This window comes from Ischnura elegans, chromosome 1 (assembly GCF_921293095.1).
Source record: "Ischnura elegans chromosome 1, ioIscEleg1.1, whole genome shotgun sequence".
In the NCBI taxonomy this organism is placed as follows: Eukaryota; Metazoa; Arthropoda; class Insecta; order Odonata; family Coenagrionidae; genus Ischnura; species Ischnura elegans.
This window is the reverse complement of record NC_060246.1, coordinates 15,397,704-15,416,652: the sequence shown is the minus strand read 5'-3', so window position 1 is coordinate 15,416,652 and position 18,949 is coordinate 15,397,704. Positions and strand designations below refer to the sequence as shown.

Sequence of the window (18,949 nt, the reverse complement as noted above, 5' to 3'; positions counted from 1 at the left end):
AATGGATTTATCGTTGTGAGTCATTCTGGAAAAAAAGATGAGAGTAACTCACTCTCTAAGTTATTTCTCTGTGTTTCCTTAAACTTATCATCCTTGTGCTGCTTCACATCCTTTCTAATTCACTCAGAAAGAAAAATCAGCCCCATCTTTATTTTCTTTGAATAATTTGCCTCTCTTAGTTCTCACTCACAATTAGTGCCCTTCAAGGTTTGCTAATCCATTGGGAACCCTCTACTCTCAAACTAGCTAAATGTTTTTGTGAAACATCCATAATATTCCCTGGAAATTCTTTGAAATTCTTTGGGAATTGGGTGAGATGCATTCGGCAAAGTTTTCTGATTTGTAGTTCAGCAAAAATTTTAGTTCCTATTATATTCAGTTCCTATTCAGTAGCATTTTTCTTCAATACGGTTGGAACTGTAATGCAGGTTTTTAATTTCATAACTTGGAAAAACGTGTAATATCGTTTATTTTACTGCATATTAACATACCCCTTTGTTCAGGACTATGATCTCATAGCAATGTAAACTTTGTGATAAAATTTTTAATACTTAATTGAGTCTGATGTTGAAGTTTTGGCAATTGTGCTCGAAAATCTTTTCTTTATGGTAAATATTATTCTCAAACTTGGTAAAGAAAGTGCTATAGAGCCAATCATTTACTATTGAAACCATAGGGAACCATGTTTTAGAGGATGACTTTAATATTTATATTGAATGTGGTCTTTTATTTTATGTTAAACAAATATAAATTGTTTTGGTCCCACCAGGTCACAACTCAGATCATCATCCACCAGCTGATGTATTACCTCTGACATCTAATTTACCTGATGGTTTAATCAGTGACTATTTGTTTTCCTTACGTGGAAATGTTGGGACATGGAAATCTTGGAGTGATATAATGAGAAATGTCAAGTATAACATGGTCATTAAAATTGGCTCATTGTTGATTCCCACTCCTGAAACTGTGAGGTGAGTGAATTCTCACTCCTAATATATTTTATGATGTCAACTGCTTTTGAGTTTCATGATTTCATAATTTTTATTAATCATGGTTTCCAGTCATTAATAATGGTCTATTAATGTTGCATTGTTTGCGACCACGATTTGCATTTTTACGACAGCGATTTTGCAATTGGGTTTTTTTGTAAATGCAGTGGAACTTGTTTAGTACGTTTCTGAAGGGACCACAAAAAATGAACGTACTAACCAGGAAAACGTGCTAACGAGGAAAGTAAAAAATAGCAGTCGGGGTAATTGCAATCTGTGGAAAAGTCGTCATAATTACAATTACTATCGGTAGTTCTCGCAGGATTGCCTTCCTGAACTCTTTTAACCTTTAAAATAAAGAAAATGGGCGCTACATTGAAAAAAAATACTATGTGAATAAAAATCACATTGTTTCATAGATTTCCTGAAGACAATTACATGAAAACAGCGTCTTTCTCCCGTGATTTATTCTATATGTATTTATAGAAAGAGGACAAGTAAAGCTAAGTCATTTCTTTTTTGTCACAGCATACTCGGAGAATATAACAACAACCCTGAGTATGTCAACGGGTTGTATTTAAACATCATAGAAATTGGACAAAATTATATTAACCTTAAATTACGGCAACAGCCGTACACATTCGCTTCTGGAATAAAGCCATATCGATCAATATATCGAAGAATAACACGCAAGATTATTAGAATACGACGTAATTACAAGAAGATTTTATATTATACAGTTGAAATTTACTTTAAAAATTTGGTTTATGTCGTCTGCTTTCATGCCGAGATCAAGTATTTTTAAGCTAAGCTTCGCGTGGAGATCCAGAGCATTGTCTGCTCCCGCAGCAGTAGTCAAATACGCACGTACCCCGTAGCATTGACATAGAGTTTATGAAGTACGTACAGTACTGCTTTAGATAAAGTGGGAAATGGATAAGACTCATTTCTTTATCATGATAACTCGTGCAATAGCCACAATTGCCCACTCGTTAAATTTGTGCACAGTGGGCACTCCAGAGGCAACAGAAGGTGAGGAGCTCGGAGTGGGGAAAATTGGGGCTTCTCATTGGCTGCAGTTTTGCATAGTCAGACATTCCTGATAAATTCATCACGTCATAAGAATTGAGAAATGCATTAGGATAAATCACGGTCGAAGATAGATATGTAGAATGAATGAAAGAATGTTAATGGCTAGTAATAATAAATTAAATCATGAATTCAGAGCTTTACGACCCTTAAGAAGATACTGGAGAACGAATTGCTGGTCGCGTCACGGCTAGCAATTGAGCGTACTAACCAGGAAAGCGCAATTTTTTCAAACGTACTAACCAAATACTTTTGCCTGTATTTTGTTCCGATGGTACCGGGACCGAGAGAAATCGTCGTACTAAGGAGGAAAATGTACTAACAAGGAACGTACTAACCAAGTTCCACTGTATTTTACCTTTCCAGATATATTATAAATTAGCCATTTTTTACATTAGTGAAATTTGCCAAAATTATACAAATACTGTTCATTTCTACAATTAAATGGTTTTGTGTTGTCACTCGATATTTTGCCATAAATTTCACAATGTTTTTTAGTTATTTTGAGGAAAAAACTTGACATCCTTCTAGTTTAATTTTTATATGCTCGTAGTTAAGGATATACAGTAAAACCTCTTTACATCGTAATGGAGGGGACCAAAATTTGGGCATTTTGATGTATGGAGGTTCACTATAGAGAGGTTTTAGTGGTAGGCACCATTTTATTGATAAACCATAATATTAATATATTTAAACATACATGCATGCATTAGTGAACATATATTAACAATTTAATGATTACACAAAGGTAAAAGTAACTTGTTCAAGAGGGCTTTTTAGGAATTAGTTATTGGGTTTGCTTTAACCTTTTTAAAACTCTTTTGATATAATGTTTTTAATTCTATTGAATACAATCATATTATGACCGCATTCCTCCATGCTTAATAAAAACCATTTAATTATGTTCAATAAATCCTCAACCTCTGTTTTGGTGGGAACTGTAACTGATTCCTCATTACCAACATCTTCCTCTAAATCCATCTCTTCCTGTATCCTGCAAGATATATACATCTCCTTCACCACTATCTTCCAACTCATGCGGGGAACAAATGAATAAATCACTATCAACATTTACAAAGTCTGCAAATGTTGAATTTGTGTCAACTATTTTGTTGATTTTATCATACTCTGTAGGTTCATTCTCAAATATCTCACTTTCCTCCTGTTTGTTACCACCCGTAATCCCAGCCTTGACGAAGCATTTCTCAAAAATTGAGGAAAGGCACAGCCTGTGCATGGTCTGAAGGATGTTCCATGAGCACTTTTAATGTCGTTTTCACTATTCACTCTCCATAAAAAATAAAGCACTAGCTGTTTTCGATAATGCCTTTTGACCAAAGAAATAATTCCCTGGTCTAAGGGTCGTAATTTACTAGTAGTGTTTGGAGGGAAGTACACAACTTTTATATTTCTTAAGATAATTCCTTCATCCTCTTATTTCACTGCCCGTGTTTTTTATTTGTGCAGCCTAGATATACAGTTTCTTCTGTTTTTCCTCGGTTGTTTAAAATAGATGGTATTCCAAAGGTCACTGCTACATCTTTCTTCTGCCTGCCCTTGTCGATGGCTTGGAAAATTCCTCGGAATGTGGTAATGTCAAGCAGCCGCCGTGTTTTATTTGTCGAATCCATCATCAACTTATAATTAATTAAGTAATTTTCGTATGTTTTCATATTTTATGGCAAATAATTGAAAATACTCCTTATAATATATTTTAGAAAATTGATTTATCATTCGTATAACGTATGACTTGTTAAAGATTATAAAAAATAAATAAACACGTGACTATTGCAAAAAATAAACAAGAAATTGAGCGTAATTTTGAAAATTTCGTTGAATTCCCTTTCTCTTAAAGACAATGCTCGTAGAGCTCCGTAGAAAAACTTTGTTGAGGGCACAAAGAAACGCTAGGTCTGCAAAACTACGTGATTTCCTAGTGGGAATGCTGGGCGAACTACTTCAGAATGCGGCGGCGACGGTAAAAAATTTCATTACTCTACCGCGTATCAACTAATTAGCTGTCTCCTTCACCTAACATTGTCGCGCATGGAGTGATGTTCGTCAATATTGCTAGAAATTGACGTCCCGGACTCCCGATGGAAGAGTCGGATTTCGCGGCATAAATACGCACGCAAGACATATGACCGTCGCTAAGCGCAATAAATTGTACACTACGATCGTTCACGAAAGCATCGAAAAAATTACAAAGGCGGCAGTGAGAAAGTGCTACACCGGGAAATATGGGAATAAAATAATTGCAAAATTGTATTTGATTTATTTCGAGTCGCAGTAAATTCATGAAATATTTTCATTTTAGAAACGGAAGTAGCAATGCGGTTGAGTAATTCTGTCTCCATAAATGGGAGTGAAGTTAGTTGAAATATTTCCGCCGGCAAGGGATTATAGGCTGCGCTGATCGCCTCTTTTATTAACTGAACATAGTATGTAAGCACTTACAGGAAAATAAAGCCATAAGTAATAGAAAGCGAGTGCTATCGCGCAATTTTTACCATGATTCGAGAGAAAACGATGCGTTCTGTCTTCATTTACTGTCACTTAAAATGATTAGGATAGTTTGTTGCCTTTTTCTTATTTACTGTTAGGTATGCTCTCGTATGGAACAAAATGGCCCTAGTAAATGGCTAACATGAAAATTGCAGTAAAGTAAAGGTGTAAAAGAGAAGAATAAGCGTGAAACATTTATCGCTGAAAATGTCATTCCATGTTCGTTATCGCGGCTGCATTAATGGTCTCTAGTTGTCTCGGTACGAAATGCGGAGGTAGTTAGGCCGTCTCGGGGGTCTCTCGTTGCTATGATATATAGAGGTTTTACGATATAAAGAGGTTCACTATAGAGAGGTTTGCCTATAAATTTACATGTAAATCTAACGGGACCAGAGGGTTGGTATGATGTATAGAGGTTTACGATGTAAAGAGGTTACTACATAGAGGTTTTACTGTATATTGAAAGCTGTTGTTCTGTTAGGTGAAAAAATGTTGGCCAACTTATAGAGAAATAATTACTTGACTATCATTTATGTGACCTCATGACTTTTATCAGTCTGATAATGCATGTGGCCATGATATCTGCTAATGTACTTCTAGGTTGCATTTGTGGGCAAAGTATGACTTTATTTGGATGTTGCACAAGATGTTAATATACAAGAAGGACTTGAACCATGATTTCCATCTAGTATTCGCCGATGATGGGAAAGTCATTATATTTTATTCATATTCTGGAGCGCATTTATAAAAGAAGTACATTTATGCTTTCTCTTTATAGAACATACGTGAGAAAGGACATTTTTCCATTGAGCCTAACACGGAATGTGTTTTATTGGTGCATTATATGTTACTTGATTGTTTTTAGAACCAAAAAAATTCAATAATCGCTTCGTACTTGGCTGTGGGCATCAAAGTAATTACCAATAACTAGAGGTCCATGAATTTTGCAAGACGCGACATCGCGAAATAACACGAAATAATGCGAAATCGGTGAATAAAAACGAAATTTCGCTCTTTTTGCTATTTTTGGTAAATTAGCGAAAATATCAAATCTAATGAGTCATAATCTATTAAAGCATAAGCCTTCATTGATTAACGCTGCTGACGTTCATTTGTTCTATCTCCTTACGATTCCAAGGTCAATTGGCTCGTTTAGTCTTGCGCATAACGCATCCGCGTAATATCGCGCACTGAAGTGATTTAATATCTGACTCTATTTAATAAGTGACTCTAATATCTAATTCTTCGGGTGAGAAAGCATCTCATTCTAGATGTTTCAGGATCGCTAAATGGGAAATAAATTTTCAATTTTCTTTGAATCCGATTATGTTTAGTTATGTGTGCTTATTTCCGTGCCTTTTCTGACCGATTGGCAACAGCTGTAATCAAAACTATGCGATTTTGGTATATCTAGCTGCTGTCCTACCTTCCCTCAACACCTGGGTGAGGGGTATCGAAAGGGAACCCACAACATGAAACATTTCAGCCAATTTGTATGTTATACAGTACTATGGTTATACCGTAGCTACCCAGCCCTCAGTTTGGAAACACCACCATGATAGGTTGTTTTGGGGTTGTACTTTTTTTATCGTAGTTCCAGCTTTAAATATCGAACGAAGGATAGGAATTTTAAAATGCCAATTTTAATTCGAAAGATGTGACACTTTGTTAAAGCACATCAGTAGCGATACACATAAACGCGCAAAAGAAAGGGGACCCGCAAAATGACAGCTATCATTTGAACACACAGTAACTTAGTCAAAGAAAGCAAAGGAGGAGCTTGTTGTTGCTACTACTGGAGCATTTTTAAAGGCTTCATTTAGTGTAGAGAAACTTGACAATCCAAAATTTCTGGAATGGCTCTCGAAGTATACACATATAAGGTAGTGGGGATTTGCCGTTTGCCGATCGTATTCGCCAAGACTACTTACTTGAACCATTCATATGCCTTGAACCAATATAACTTGAACCATTTCTTTCATTTAGTTTTATCAGAAATTTTGTACAATCGAAATCGTGTTAAATGTTATGGAAAATGCTTAATAGAAGTATAATTATTCATGAAACGTGTACCATAAAATAATAAAACGCCTGTAAACCTCGGAAAAATGTAGTATTATAATAACACCGCCAAGATTTTCTATAACACCGAAATCACATGGTTTTAAAACGAATTTTAGCAAAAAATAAAACCACTTTCACGGACCTCTACCAATAACATAATGGTTTCAAATTGACCTTAAATTGGGTAGTTTCAAACTGAAAACTTTCAATAAAACCCTCTAGCATGTGGAATTTATAAAAAATCTCTTATTTTCTTCTGTGCTTTTATATTTCAGATAATATGTTATAATAATTTTTTTGTAGGTGTCTTCATTTAGTCAATATGCATATAACACATAAGAAACCTCTGCTGTTGGTGGGACCGAGTGGTACAGGAAAATCTGCATACATAAAATACCATTTCATCCATGAATTGCCCACAGAAGAGTATTGGACTCAAAATGTGACCATGACAATGAATATCACTGCCAAAGAAACTCAGGTATATTTTTTTCACGACAACCATAAAAATTAAGGTATTGATTTCACAATATTTACATGCAATTTTAACTTGGGGCAAGCAAGGAATCATATATGATTGCAAACTATTGTTTCCCTCGTAACACCTTTAACAGTGTGGCCATGCTAGATGTGGACACCTACTACATTTTGGTAGAAAGCAGAGTGTAGACTTGAATGCTGAGCATTCAATCAGTGGCAGTTGCATGGTGTAATATACAGAATGTTAAATTGTGTTTGTGCACTGAAGTAAAATAAGTTAAAATTGTAGTAGCGAAAGTAGCCTTGAAATATTTGTAATAGTTTCTTAAAACTTTTCTGTCTAGTAATAAATTGTATGGTGTCACTTGGTAAAGCAAAGTGTTGATTTTGAATTGTAAATTAAGTACAGCAGACGCCCGTTTATCCGAGTTAATGACGGGGAGAGAAGCTGCACAAATAATCCAAACTTTCATTTTCATTTCTTGTAATTTTCATAATTAACACAAATCAAACTATTTATTAATATTTAAGTACATCATTATTTTCAATTGTGCTCTGTAATCATGCAAGAGCTTTCTTTTCCTGACCGCCATCTTTTTCGCGGCATTAATGTAAGTGTGCTCGTATTCCTACTGCTCCAAATAATATCTGGTTTCCAAGAACCACGCTCCCGTGGCTGCAAGATAACAGATTCTGAAAAGTGGCTTGCACGAAAGCTTCACAACCATTGGGCGATGTCGGAAACTTCACTGTTAGGCACCATGCCGCATAGTCGCGTCTCGCACAAGTAGCCCAGGGTGCAACTGCTGCAAGATGCGGATCCGTGATCCCTGAGCACGATTGCACACTGTCATGCCAATGAAACTGGAACATAGAACTCTCGTGAAGGCATCTAGTGTGCAATCACGGCATTACAAACAGACTTCAATATTTCAAAAAATTATGTCAACAAGTGAGAACTAAGGCTCAATTTCAGAAATATATGTATTTAGATTACGATTAACAAAAATTTTGCAATAATGTTTCTTTCATTATAGATTGGATTGGCCTTTTTTGTTGGGACCAACAATTAGCATTGTAATAACGAGAACTTCTTAGTATGGTTGTTCGTATTAATGATAGTGTAGTGTATTTCTTTACAAAAATGTTTGTGTCAAAAATTCACTTGACAAAAGCTAAATAAGTAAGGTTGAAACTAAGGATGAGTCGGTTCCTAAATATTTTCGGTTCTCGGTACCGGTTCGGTTCTCCCCCATCGGTTCTCAGTTCTCACAACCTGCACTTGAAAATACCACGGGCTTCTTAGTGTTAAAGAGTCAACACCTGTAAGCATATACCAAGCAGAATATGTAGCTATTGCTATTACATTTTCAAACTTAATGCCTCAGTCTTAGTAACCTCAGTAATTACCGTAAGTTGGGGCGAGTTCGGACACTTTTTTACATATAAATGCGATTTACGCATCGAAAAACTTGTCAAAATGCGTGAAAATCGAAATTTAAAATCCTTAATCGTTTGAAAATACTTAGCAAATGAATCATAAGATATTGTCTTAGATTTAACTTCGAAAAATGATCAATAACACCATTCGAACAAGCCTCACGTTTTGGGGCGAGTTCGGACGCATGCGAGTTGATAGCGTTAATGTTGTTGTGAACGAAATATTTTTCTTAAAACATGTTAATTTATTAAAAATATTACTTTCTACTTATCTTGGTGATGTTAAACGGCAACTATGAGCTTTTATTTTTATTTTACTATCAGCAAATTTGTTGAAATTGAAAAGCGAATCGCATATCTCGCGAGCGTTGCATTGATAGATGTGGACTAACATATGGTGGCATTTCGCGTCAATTTAATACATTAAATACAGACGGAGTTTTAATTTAACTCTTTGGTATGAAATAAGTATCATTGAAACAAGAAATTTCTTTAGGCTAAACTCTCAATCGGACCGAATAGCTCAGGTTAAATTCCGAGGCATCGAAATGGTTGTCGATGGAAACGGAAATGAAAAAATTTACAATAATATCAATTTTTCACCAGTTTTAATAATGAATTTTTAATGACAATCAGATACAAAATTTGACATATTAATCGACATCATTAACATCACTTAAAGAACTAAAAACGAAGCGGCCCCTTCGCAAGTCCCTTGGCGGAGCAAGCTGACGAACAATTTGCGATTTTCCCACTATGCACTCGTAAGCAACATCTGGAAACCTGAAATAAGTTTCCTTTGCTGTATTTTTTTTTCGAAGGCACTGCACACGGATTTTTTTGTTGGAGCAGACTTCAATCACTTTCCCTACAAACAGCTTATCTCGTTTATTGGTCCCAAATTTTAATAACACGAACGAATTTTCTGTGAGAGAGCCGGGAATTTCAAAATCGACTTCATTGTTGACATGCGATGCCAAAACCTCATCAACAGACAGATTTTTCTCTGAGGAAATGTCAACCACATCATCACAAACAGATTCATTTTTAATTTCAGCACTCACACTTTTTCCTGCTTCAACATTTAGTTTCTTCCCCCGCGATTTTCTACCCTCTGGTGTTTCTGCGCGGGATGATGCTAACATCTCCAGAAATGCGTTGGACCAAGCATCGGAGGCTGCGTCAGAATTTTCCTTTGGATTTAAAGAGGGGACTTTACTAATGACTCGACTTTTGTTGAATGGAAAAATTCCCGTGGCTCTAAACCCTGCACAAATATTGGGAGACAATGAAGATCCCATGGACTCAAAGGCAGACTTTAATAACCTGGGGAACTCACTTTTCGGAAGAACGCCACGATTTTTGCGCTTCCACTGGTCTAAACATTTTCGCCATGCAATTTTGAGAGGTCTAAAAAAAGCTACATCGAGGGGCTGGCATAAATGGGTCGAATTAGGTGGAAGCATGACAAAGTCTATTCCCATTTCTTCACACTTCCTAATTACTTCCACCGAGAGGTGACTCGATAGATTGTCCCCAATCATAACTTTCGGCAATATGAAGTGAAACACTTTGCACTTTCCACATAAAATATTTTTATTACACACGAGTCAACATGTTTCACTGCACTGCAGCATTTTCAAGACTCTTTGCGAGTCTTGAAAATGCTGCAGTGCAGTGAAACATGTTGACTCGTGTGTAATAAAAATATTTTATGTGGAAAGTGCAAAGTGTTTCACTTCATATTTCATAATGGATCTCCACAAAGTATCTGCCTCATCCATCCAATTCATAACTTTCGGCCCCTGCCTGTTTTTGAAGAATGGCACGCATGTCGTGGTGAACCAGTCTTCGAAGGTTGTGATGTCAAACCATCCACTAATATTCCTATTGAACCTCGATCCCTCAATGCCACCTTCTACCCAGGTAGGATACAAGTGAACGGCTTTATATACCGGGTATGGGGGTAAAAGTTCCCCGCTCGCTGATGCGGCGATCATTACAGAAACACTCGTTTTGCTGGTGTCCTTAATCACTGACGAATGTTTCTCCCCCCTCTTAACAATCACCCGGGACTTTCCAGGATCGTCACTGAAATTAGTCTCATCGTAGTTGACAATATTTTCCGGAGGAACACCATTTAAAACCACCTCTAAATTATTAAAGTATTTTTCCAGAACTTCCCTTGTCACTGCTGCGCGGACTCTCTTAATGTTCTCTCCAAACGCACGGTGAGTTCCCGCCGTCTTGACTAGAAACCACGAACCCATTCCATTCCCGGAAAGTTGTCTTTATAAACTTTTTCTTTTCGTCCCATCCTGTTCAGGTATTCCCGAACGACTAACCTTAAGTCTATTGCTCGCAAGGGAATGCCCCACTCGGCACATTTGAGAATCCCTTGCGCTAGCTGGTCCTCTTCCTTGGCGGATAAAACCGTTTGTCCTCCAGATTTCTTTGGGTGTTTATCCTTCAATATGTCGTGAACTGTGGATTTTGGCACTCCAAACTCCTTGCAGGCCCCCCGAAGACTCATTCTTCCAGATTTCACAGCCTCAACAGCCTTCTCAATTTGTTGGTTGTCGTGTCCGTGTGAGCGCCGGCCTCCAACGACCCTTGCGTAATTTCTCACCATTCTGCCCTCGGAGCTAGGTGCATGAAATCAAATAACGCGCTCTAATAAATAGAGTATTCGAAATATTTACACGAAATTTTTCACACTTAATGAGAAATAGCACAGCTTTTGGAGGAATTGAGTATTATTACATTCAGAAGTACTTACCAAAGAGGAGAGATGTTTCTTTTCGCCGGTAAGATTTTTCACTCTAATGTTGCGCTGCAAACTAATCGGATGAACTGCGACCAAAAGCGACAGATCCATCCCTTTTACACGTAATATGATACATTGTACCTTTCTTTGTCTTAAAGCCATGATTACAGTGTATTACAAAGCGAAAGTCGGAAGGAAATACAATGTAAGCATCAGCCGGCGCGATCGTCCGGACTCGCCCCGCGTGTCCGAACTCGCCTCAACTTACGGTACTTCCAGTATTGCTCTAGAATGTACTGCACCACTTGCATTCTCCAAAACCCAAACTCCACCTACATAAATACACCACCTACTTGAGCAATTAAGTGGCTTTATAATGAAAATAAAGGTGAATTATCCTGCTCGGTCAGTAGTTTCGATGCACGTTATTCTAACTGGTTTATCTTTTACAGCTTCTTTTAACTCCTAAGAAAACTAACCAGGGCAGTTTTTGTTGAGGAAATCTCTAAGAGCAAGACTTGCTATTATTTCGAGTAGTATAACAGTCTTTATAAATGCTTCTGTTAAATCATAGTTGAACTGTTCTTTATCCAGCGTGGTTGTCTTTGATTTATCTAAAGAGCCTTTCATTGAAACCTGTCATGTCAATGGTCCAGCTTCATGGGACTCCTTGCTTTTGTGAAGAACTGTGGCTAGGTGCTTCTGCCAGAAATTCTCATGATGCAACCAATTCTTGCATAGCAGAATTTATATATTACAATTTGGTTTTGTCTGTTGTAACGTTACGTCGTAAAATCTGGTTGATTTTTCACGTAAGTCCAGACAAGGGAAATACTCCAACCGTCGGTCACATGCTGGATCAGGGTAAGACTCCACAAACAAGAAAAACAGCTCACAAGAAAAAGGTAGCCAAAAATAATTTACGAGTTATTACCGTACGATATCTATTCAAAGTAGAGTATTCAAAAAATCAGAAGTATTACAGAAAACAATGATAGTAAATTCATGATCCCAAAGGAAACATTACCAGCTAAATACCAGCAGAAAATTGCTCTAAAAATCTCATGCCTCACAAGACATGTGACTCCCAGCAGGTCACGATCAGAAAAGAGCTTGCCTATGCAAGGCGAGACAGCATTTGAGGGGAGGGCTTCTTCCAGGGAGTGGAGGGGTAGCCAGGCGAATTCAACAACCGCCCACTGATGCGTCACTGCCCCTGCAGAAACGGCCGCTCCGCAAAACACCATTCCCTGGTTTTGAGACAACAGCCAGCACCCAGAATTTTCCCCTCAACTTCTGGGTTGGAGACATCAGAGGAATCAGAGGGATAGTTCATTGGAACACATGGAGGGGAAGGAGATACTGGGGTGAGGTGTTGGAGGGAGAGAGAGTTGTGATAGGACAATGGTAAAACTTCTCACTCCAAGTGCAATACTAAGGCCTTAGCACCGATTTCCCCTTGCTTGCCAAGGAGAAGTATTTCTCCGCAGTAGTCCTATATAAGTCTTGCATTGCAGGTAGGCTGGTTCGGGGCTGGTTCGGAGGCTGTTTCGGAGGCTGTTTCAGAGGCTGTTTCCAGAGGCTGAGTTTCCAGAGGCTGAGTTTCCAGAGGCAGGGTTTTCAGAGACAGGATTTTCCAGAGACAGGATTTTGCGAGACAGGATTTTGCGCGAAAATCCTTTGCGCGAAAAACCTTAGCGCGAAAAATCCTTAGCGGGAAAAGTTCTGCGGATAAGTTCGGAGGAAGTTCGAGGAAGTTCGAAGAATTTCTGGGGGGGAGGGGTACCAGAAATTTTTTGGGGGGGGGGGAACACTAAAAAAATGCCACACTGTCATAAACATAAAATCCTTCACCAGCATACTCGTAAATACGTTAACGAATTTCTGCATTCCAATTGGCAAAAAATTGCACCTAGCAATATGACTTTCACTTTTAACCCACGTATTTAACCTCTTATCGTTAACCAAAAGCAAGACTTTCCTGCAAACGAATTTTGGACGCAACGGAGGATTGCTGGAAAAGGAACTTTGAAAATTATTTCACACGGTGGCCATCTTGTGAAGATCGTTTTGACAACAAATTAAAATACTCGATCTTAGTTGAAATTATCGCAGCACGTATGCATTTGATTTCAAATATGCCACCATACTACCTTCTTTGCCCACAGTTGGGGGTTGGGGGCTCCCAGAGCACAACAGTTGTAGCTATGGCCCTCAACACATTCGCTACAAGGGCAGAGTTATTTTTCGGAGTATTCTTTGAGGCCGATTCTTGCCCTAGCACTCGTTGCTGCTGAATTAATTCTTTGTGCTAGTTACGTGTTGGTATGAGGTATAAAAGTCAAAACTTGGGTGCCCTACTGAATCATTCACGCAGTCCGGGAGGTTTGCGTAGCGTCCGGCTCCAATGTGCACTGGGGACTAGTGGTCTCTCCTCCTAAATGCACCCGTGTCTTCAACGTACTATCGTCCCCTTTGGGAGCTCTTCTTCACGACACTTGTCCGAACAAGCAATGTTTAGTTGGTTGGGAAAAATAACTCGTTGGTGGCGTTGCGATGTCGATGATAATGCTTTGAATGAGAGTTTTTGGGATGAGGAAAGGCTGCGGTGTCGAGAGCCCGTAGTTTAAATTCGTGGCTTCAGCTTTATTTGTGGATGTGTTTAAAAAAACAAAGAGCTTGTGGTTGGTTGAACAGGGTTCCCACTCAACCGTGAAAACCTTAAAACCGTGAATTAGCCGTGAATTTTGTCTACCGTGAAAAAACCTGGAAAAAGCCGTGAATTTCGTCCTTAAACCTTAAAAATCTCTCAATCTTGATTATAATACCTTCCCAGAAATTTTCAACTTCGTTCGTAGCGAGCACACTTCTATTCATTGTGGCGAGCATCGTCGCATGGGTCAGGAAAGCGTGGGAACGAATGTTGCCTGAAGAAAAAAAAAAACATCTTTCCCCAGCGGAGGCCTTTTCTCTCCCCCCTCCTGAAATATGACACCACTTCTCATCAGCTTGTTTACTTTCCTCGACTGGCTTGGTTTCCCCTCCCTCGGTCACTGCTTAGACCTCCTTCCACCCAATTAGCCTTCCCACTGGCTGCAGCGACCACTTTCGAAACTAAATCTAGAAGGCATTTGTGTCGAAAAATTTGAACGTTTATTCAACACCCTCAATCCTTCGATTTGAAGACCGCTAGCCTTGACAGCCTGCCATGCGCTGTGGACACTACGCTCCCTGCGTTTGAACCGGGTGACAGCGAGCTTTTGGCGCGACGTTACTAATTCTCGCGCGTTGCGGCCTGAAAACGAGAGAAGATTTCCGCTTATAGCAACACAGCATCACACGATTTTCGCATGCGTCGAACTGGGACTTGCCAGTTTTACGTCGCAACCGGAAAGTTTTTGTGGAGTTATTTACTGTCGGTGGTGATCCAGTTCCTCCGCTTTGTGCTATCTAAGGTAATGCTGTTTGTTTGTGTCGTTAAAGCCTCAAAGAGCAAACATTTTTTTAGTGAGGTGGCGTTTTCCTTTAGAATTTTGAAAGAGATATGGGTCGAATCAACAATATGACCTATGTGTCTTGATAAAGTGCTACTATTCAAGTTATTATCTAAAATATTGTTTGAAACCTTTAATGAATATCTTAATTACTCGCAAAAATCCTGCGTTTCCTTGGACATAGGCAACCTAGCAAAAAAATTAGCATTGATCGTTTTTCCACATTCATTTTCTAATCGTATCGTTATTAGGAAAGAAAAATTTTCCCCTAGTGGAGTTCCAAAAAAGGAGGGTAGTCTTAGAATCGTGTTCGTCTTAGACTCGTGCTAATACGGTGTATGAAATTGTTTTTCGATTTATTATGTTCTATAAACAATTTTCATAAAATTTTTCCGTTAAATAAGAAATATTGGGGTGGGGGAAATTCGGTTACTGTGCAGTAATAACAACGTGCGCAAAAACAATCTCTCGGCAAGGAATTAAAAAAGGACCTCGAGTGTCCGGACGGAAGAAGGTCCGAAGGGTATTCGGCGTACAGGCAAGAGCGCGGTTGGGCTGGTCCTTTTGTCGGGCCTGAATTTTGCAAACGATAGATCACGTCATAACAGGTATCACTTTTCATTGCGGCGTTAACATTCACGGCCGTTTGTCGCGTACGTTAATTTTCTGTTGATACACGGCTAGTGATTTTCTTATTGTTGGCTTATCAACGGACCTTGAATTTAGCGAAAATGAGACCGTGAAAACCTTAAAAAAACCGTGAAAACCTAAAAAATAACCGTGAAAACCTGGAAAAAGCCGTGAATTTCATTATTCAGGTAGAGTGGGAACCCTGTTGAAATTTAAAAAGTAGCAAAATGATCAAAAATCATTTCAAAATCGAGGAAAAAATTGCAAAAAAATTAAAAAACATTGGAATTCGCATGAAAACTGAAAATGTTCTGAATTCATGAAAAATTGCAAAATTTCGCATTCTCGAAAATCAAGGAGCCCTAGCGATAGGTAGTGTTATAAAGTTTCATAGTGGTCTCATCCCATGCTAAACACTGTAAGCGTTTTTGTAGAAGTTAAGGTATAGACTGTTAGAATCTCAGTGGTCAACTACCGTATTCCTCCGAATATAGTCCCCCTCTGAATATAGTCCCCCTCCTAATTTTGAGGCTTGAGTTTCGGGAAAAAATTTAAAAAATGGGTTTGAATATAGTCCCCCCCTTAACTTTTATCACGGGCATTTTTTGAAAAAAGGGGGCACTATATTCAGACATATACGGTATTTCTATGTTGAGCGGCCACTTAGAATTGGTTCCAAGCTGCAGCTCCGACTTGATACTATGACGGTAACTTGATAACTTACCTTTCAAGGCAGATTCTCCGGCCTGGGTGTATGTGATTGACAAAATTTTAGAGATGAGTCGAATAGCAGATTTCTCGCACTGGAATATCGAATTCGAATATTAAATCATTGCTGGAATATTCGAATACCTCGAATTTTGAATACCTCGAATACTAGAGTTGCGCAAAGTTTATTAAATGTATGTTTCTTCTTCTATTTCCCTTGATGAATGTATAACAAACTCTTTTTACCGCTCTAATCAGCGAATTTGATGTAGTATGTCAACTTGCCTAAAACGGCATGCACTAAATTACTAGAGTTATCCACATTTTTCCGAGTCAACTACCAACGACGTGCGTGCGACAGTGTTTGATGCGAAATTCAAAGTATTCAAGGTATTCGAGATGGTACCTTTAGCATAATTATTTGAGGTATCGAATATCAAATACTTTCTGGTGTTCGAGGTATTCGAGTATTTGCGAATACTATTCGCACATCTCTACAAAATTGTAAAATATGAGTATGAGCTATAGAGTCATAATTTTGCCAGGTTTTTTAATAATAGTAATAATATATATATTTCACCGTTAGTATATACATGCATGGTTTAGTCAAAAGCATACAGATGGGACAAAGACATAAGTTACAATGTTTCAGGTACATATACAACAATGTACCACATAATTCCTTAATTACATATTTAGTTTGAATTTCAATTTTAAAAGCAATAAACAAAGATACACCATAATTATTTAACAAAAGTATAATCAACTCGATTGTTTCTGGCTTTACTTTGTGAAAATCCATTCTTAATAATAAAACATTATTATTAAGAATGGATTACGTAACGTATTAATTAAATCGTGTGGAAAAGTGCAATAACGTTTTATTATTAAAAAAAGTATAATCATTTAAAAAGTCTTTTATATCATAATAACATTTATTAATTAGTAACTCTTTGACTCTCCTTTTGAACGCATCAGAAGAGTTAATAGCTAGAATGCTGTTAGGTAGTTTATTGTAAGGTTTTGAGGCGGAGTAGTGAGCTCCTTTTGCAAATAGGGAATGTGAATGCTGACTAGTGTGTATGTCATTTTTGGAGCGGGTGGAGTGTTCATGGAATACGGAGTTAAGTGGAAATTTATCAGAATTTTCTTTGAAAAAACAAACACAGGATAGGATATAGGCACAGGGCAGAGTCAGTATACGGGCTTTAAGCTTTATATGAAGATTTAATTATTGGCATTGTGGTTCAGTCTGATAAATATGTTTTCATGCTGTAAGATGTAATTGTATTTATTTTCTATTGATCAAAACAGGAATTTGTCTTGTCTCAGCTGTTTAGAAGTGGAAAAAGCCTTTATAAACCTCCAGAAGGTAGACAATGTGTAATGTTCATTGATGATATTAATGTGCCCAAGAAGGACAGCAGTGGCTCTCAACCTCCCATTGAACTCTTCCGACAGTATCTAGATCACAAGTATTGGTGAGTTTTTTAATTGATTTTATAATTTTCTATGAAAGCAAGAGGAAACTATTCGTAATTTCTCCACCAGCTGCATTATTACAGCTGCACATGTTCCAAACCGAACAGATGGAGTGAAATAATGAAGGAGCAGTCTCCGAGTTTCTCTGATGACTGCCTACGTATTTGGGGTTTTCACAGCTGTTCAGCTTGAACAGCTTACATCTTGAACATAGGGATTTTATGATTAGTATCCATTAATGCATTCAGTTCAGAGCATGTGAATTTGCATGGTCCCGTCCAAGCCCAGATATGGAACACGTCAATTGGCATGCTCTACTGGTTTGTCTGGGAGCATACTTCTCCGCCTCTGTATGTAACTGATGTCCACTTCCAAGTCTTCCAATTATGTGTATGGCCTTCAGCAAGCTTTCCTCTTACATACGGTGTGCGCCGTTTATAAATCCATAGCAGTATTTGAACGGAAGTTTTGGCCTCGAAACCTCCCTCTATTTTTTTGTCCATATTTGGCACTCCGAGTAAGTGCATGTTATTATTTTTTATCAATATTTATGGATGAGACACTTATAATTTTGTAGTTTATAGGTACCATTTTATCTTTTTCATTTTTTTTCACACCAAATTACGTTAAATAAACATTTTTTAAACCTTAAATTTGCATTGTATATAAAATATTTTTAGTACTTTTCTAATTATTTCTTATTCTATTTGTAAACTTCAAAGAACTATAAAGGGGGATAGCTCTCCATTTTTTGAGCCCAAGAGTATTACAGTAAAACCTCTCTTAAACGAAACTCAAGGGACCGAAATTTTGCCGTTTCGTTGATCGGGAGTTCGTTCCCCGGAGGTGATGCGCACGTTGCATCATTCTAGGGGCTCGGAAATAGACGCAAGTCTGCATGCGTTACCTTCATTCTACCTTCGCATACTTCAAAACAGTGCTTATTTCTTCAGCTGCAATGCAAATCGCGGGCAATAGACCACATTTAGGAAGCCTCAGTTCGTATTATTCAATCACTTCGCGTGCTTTTTCATCGGTTTTCAAAAATGTATGCAACGTAGCGGTGAGTGCGAGGCCATCCCTTTATTCTCAATATTTGAAATAGAGTACATGTATTCGCGAAGTTTACACTGAAAAATTAAGAATTCGATAGATTTGACCATTACTAATATAAAGTTAAAGTAACAGCGCCAATTATAGCTTCATCATGAAATTAAGATCGCTCTACCATAACGGCGCGAGTGCGACTTTCGTCGACCCATTAAAGCTCAGTGGGTGGCAGCATTTCTTTGTAGTAGTCG

General features: G+C 38.0%; 1 protein-coding gene across 1 annotated transcript in view; it reads left to right on the top strand.

Annotated features, from left to right (window-relative positions):
- LOC124154384 (dynein axonemal heavy chain 12-like) overlaps positions 1–18,949 on the top strand; it is a 242,984-nt gene that overhangs the window by 117,937 nt on the left and 106,098 nt on the right. The window contains exons 33-35 of the mRNA XM_046528076.1: positions 770–971; positions 6,951–7,128; positions 17,481–17,647. Of these exons, the coding sequence (XP_046384032.1) occupies positions 770–971; positions 6,951–7,128; positions 17,481–17,647 (547 nt within the window). The remainder of the gene's footprint in view (positions 1–769; positions 972–6,950; positions 7,129–17,480; positions 17,648–18,949) is intronic.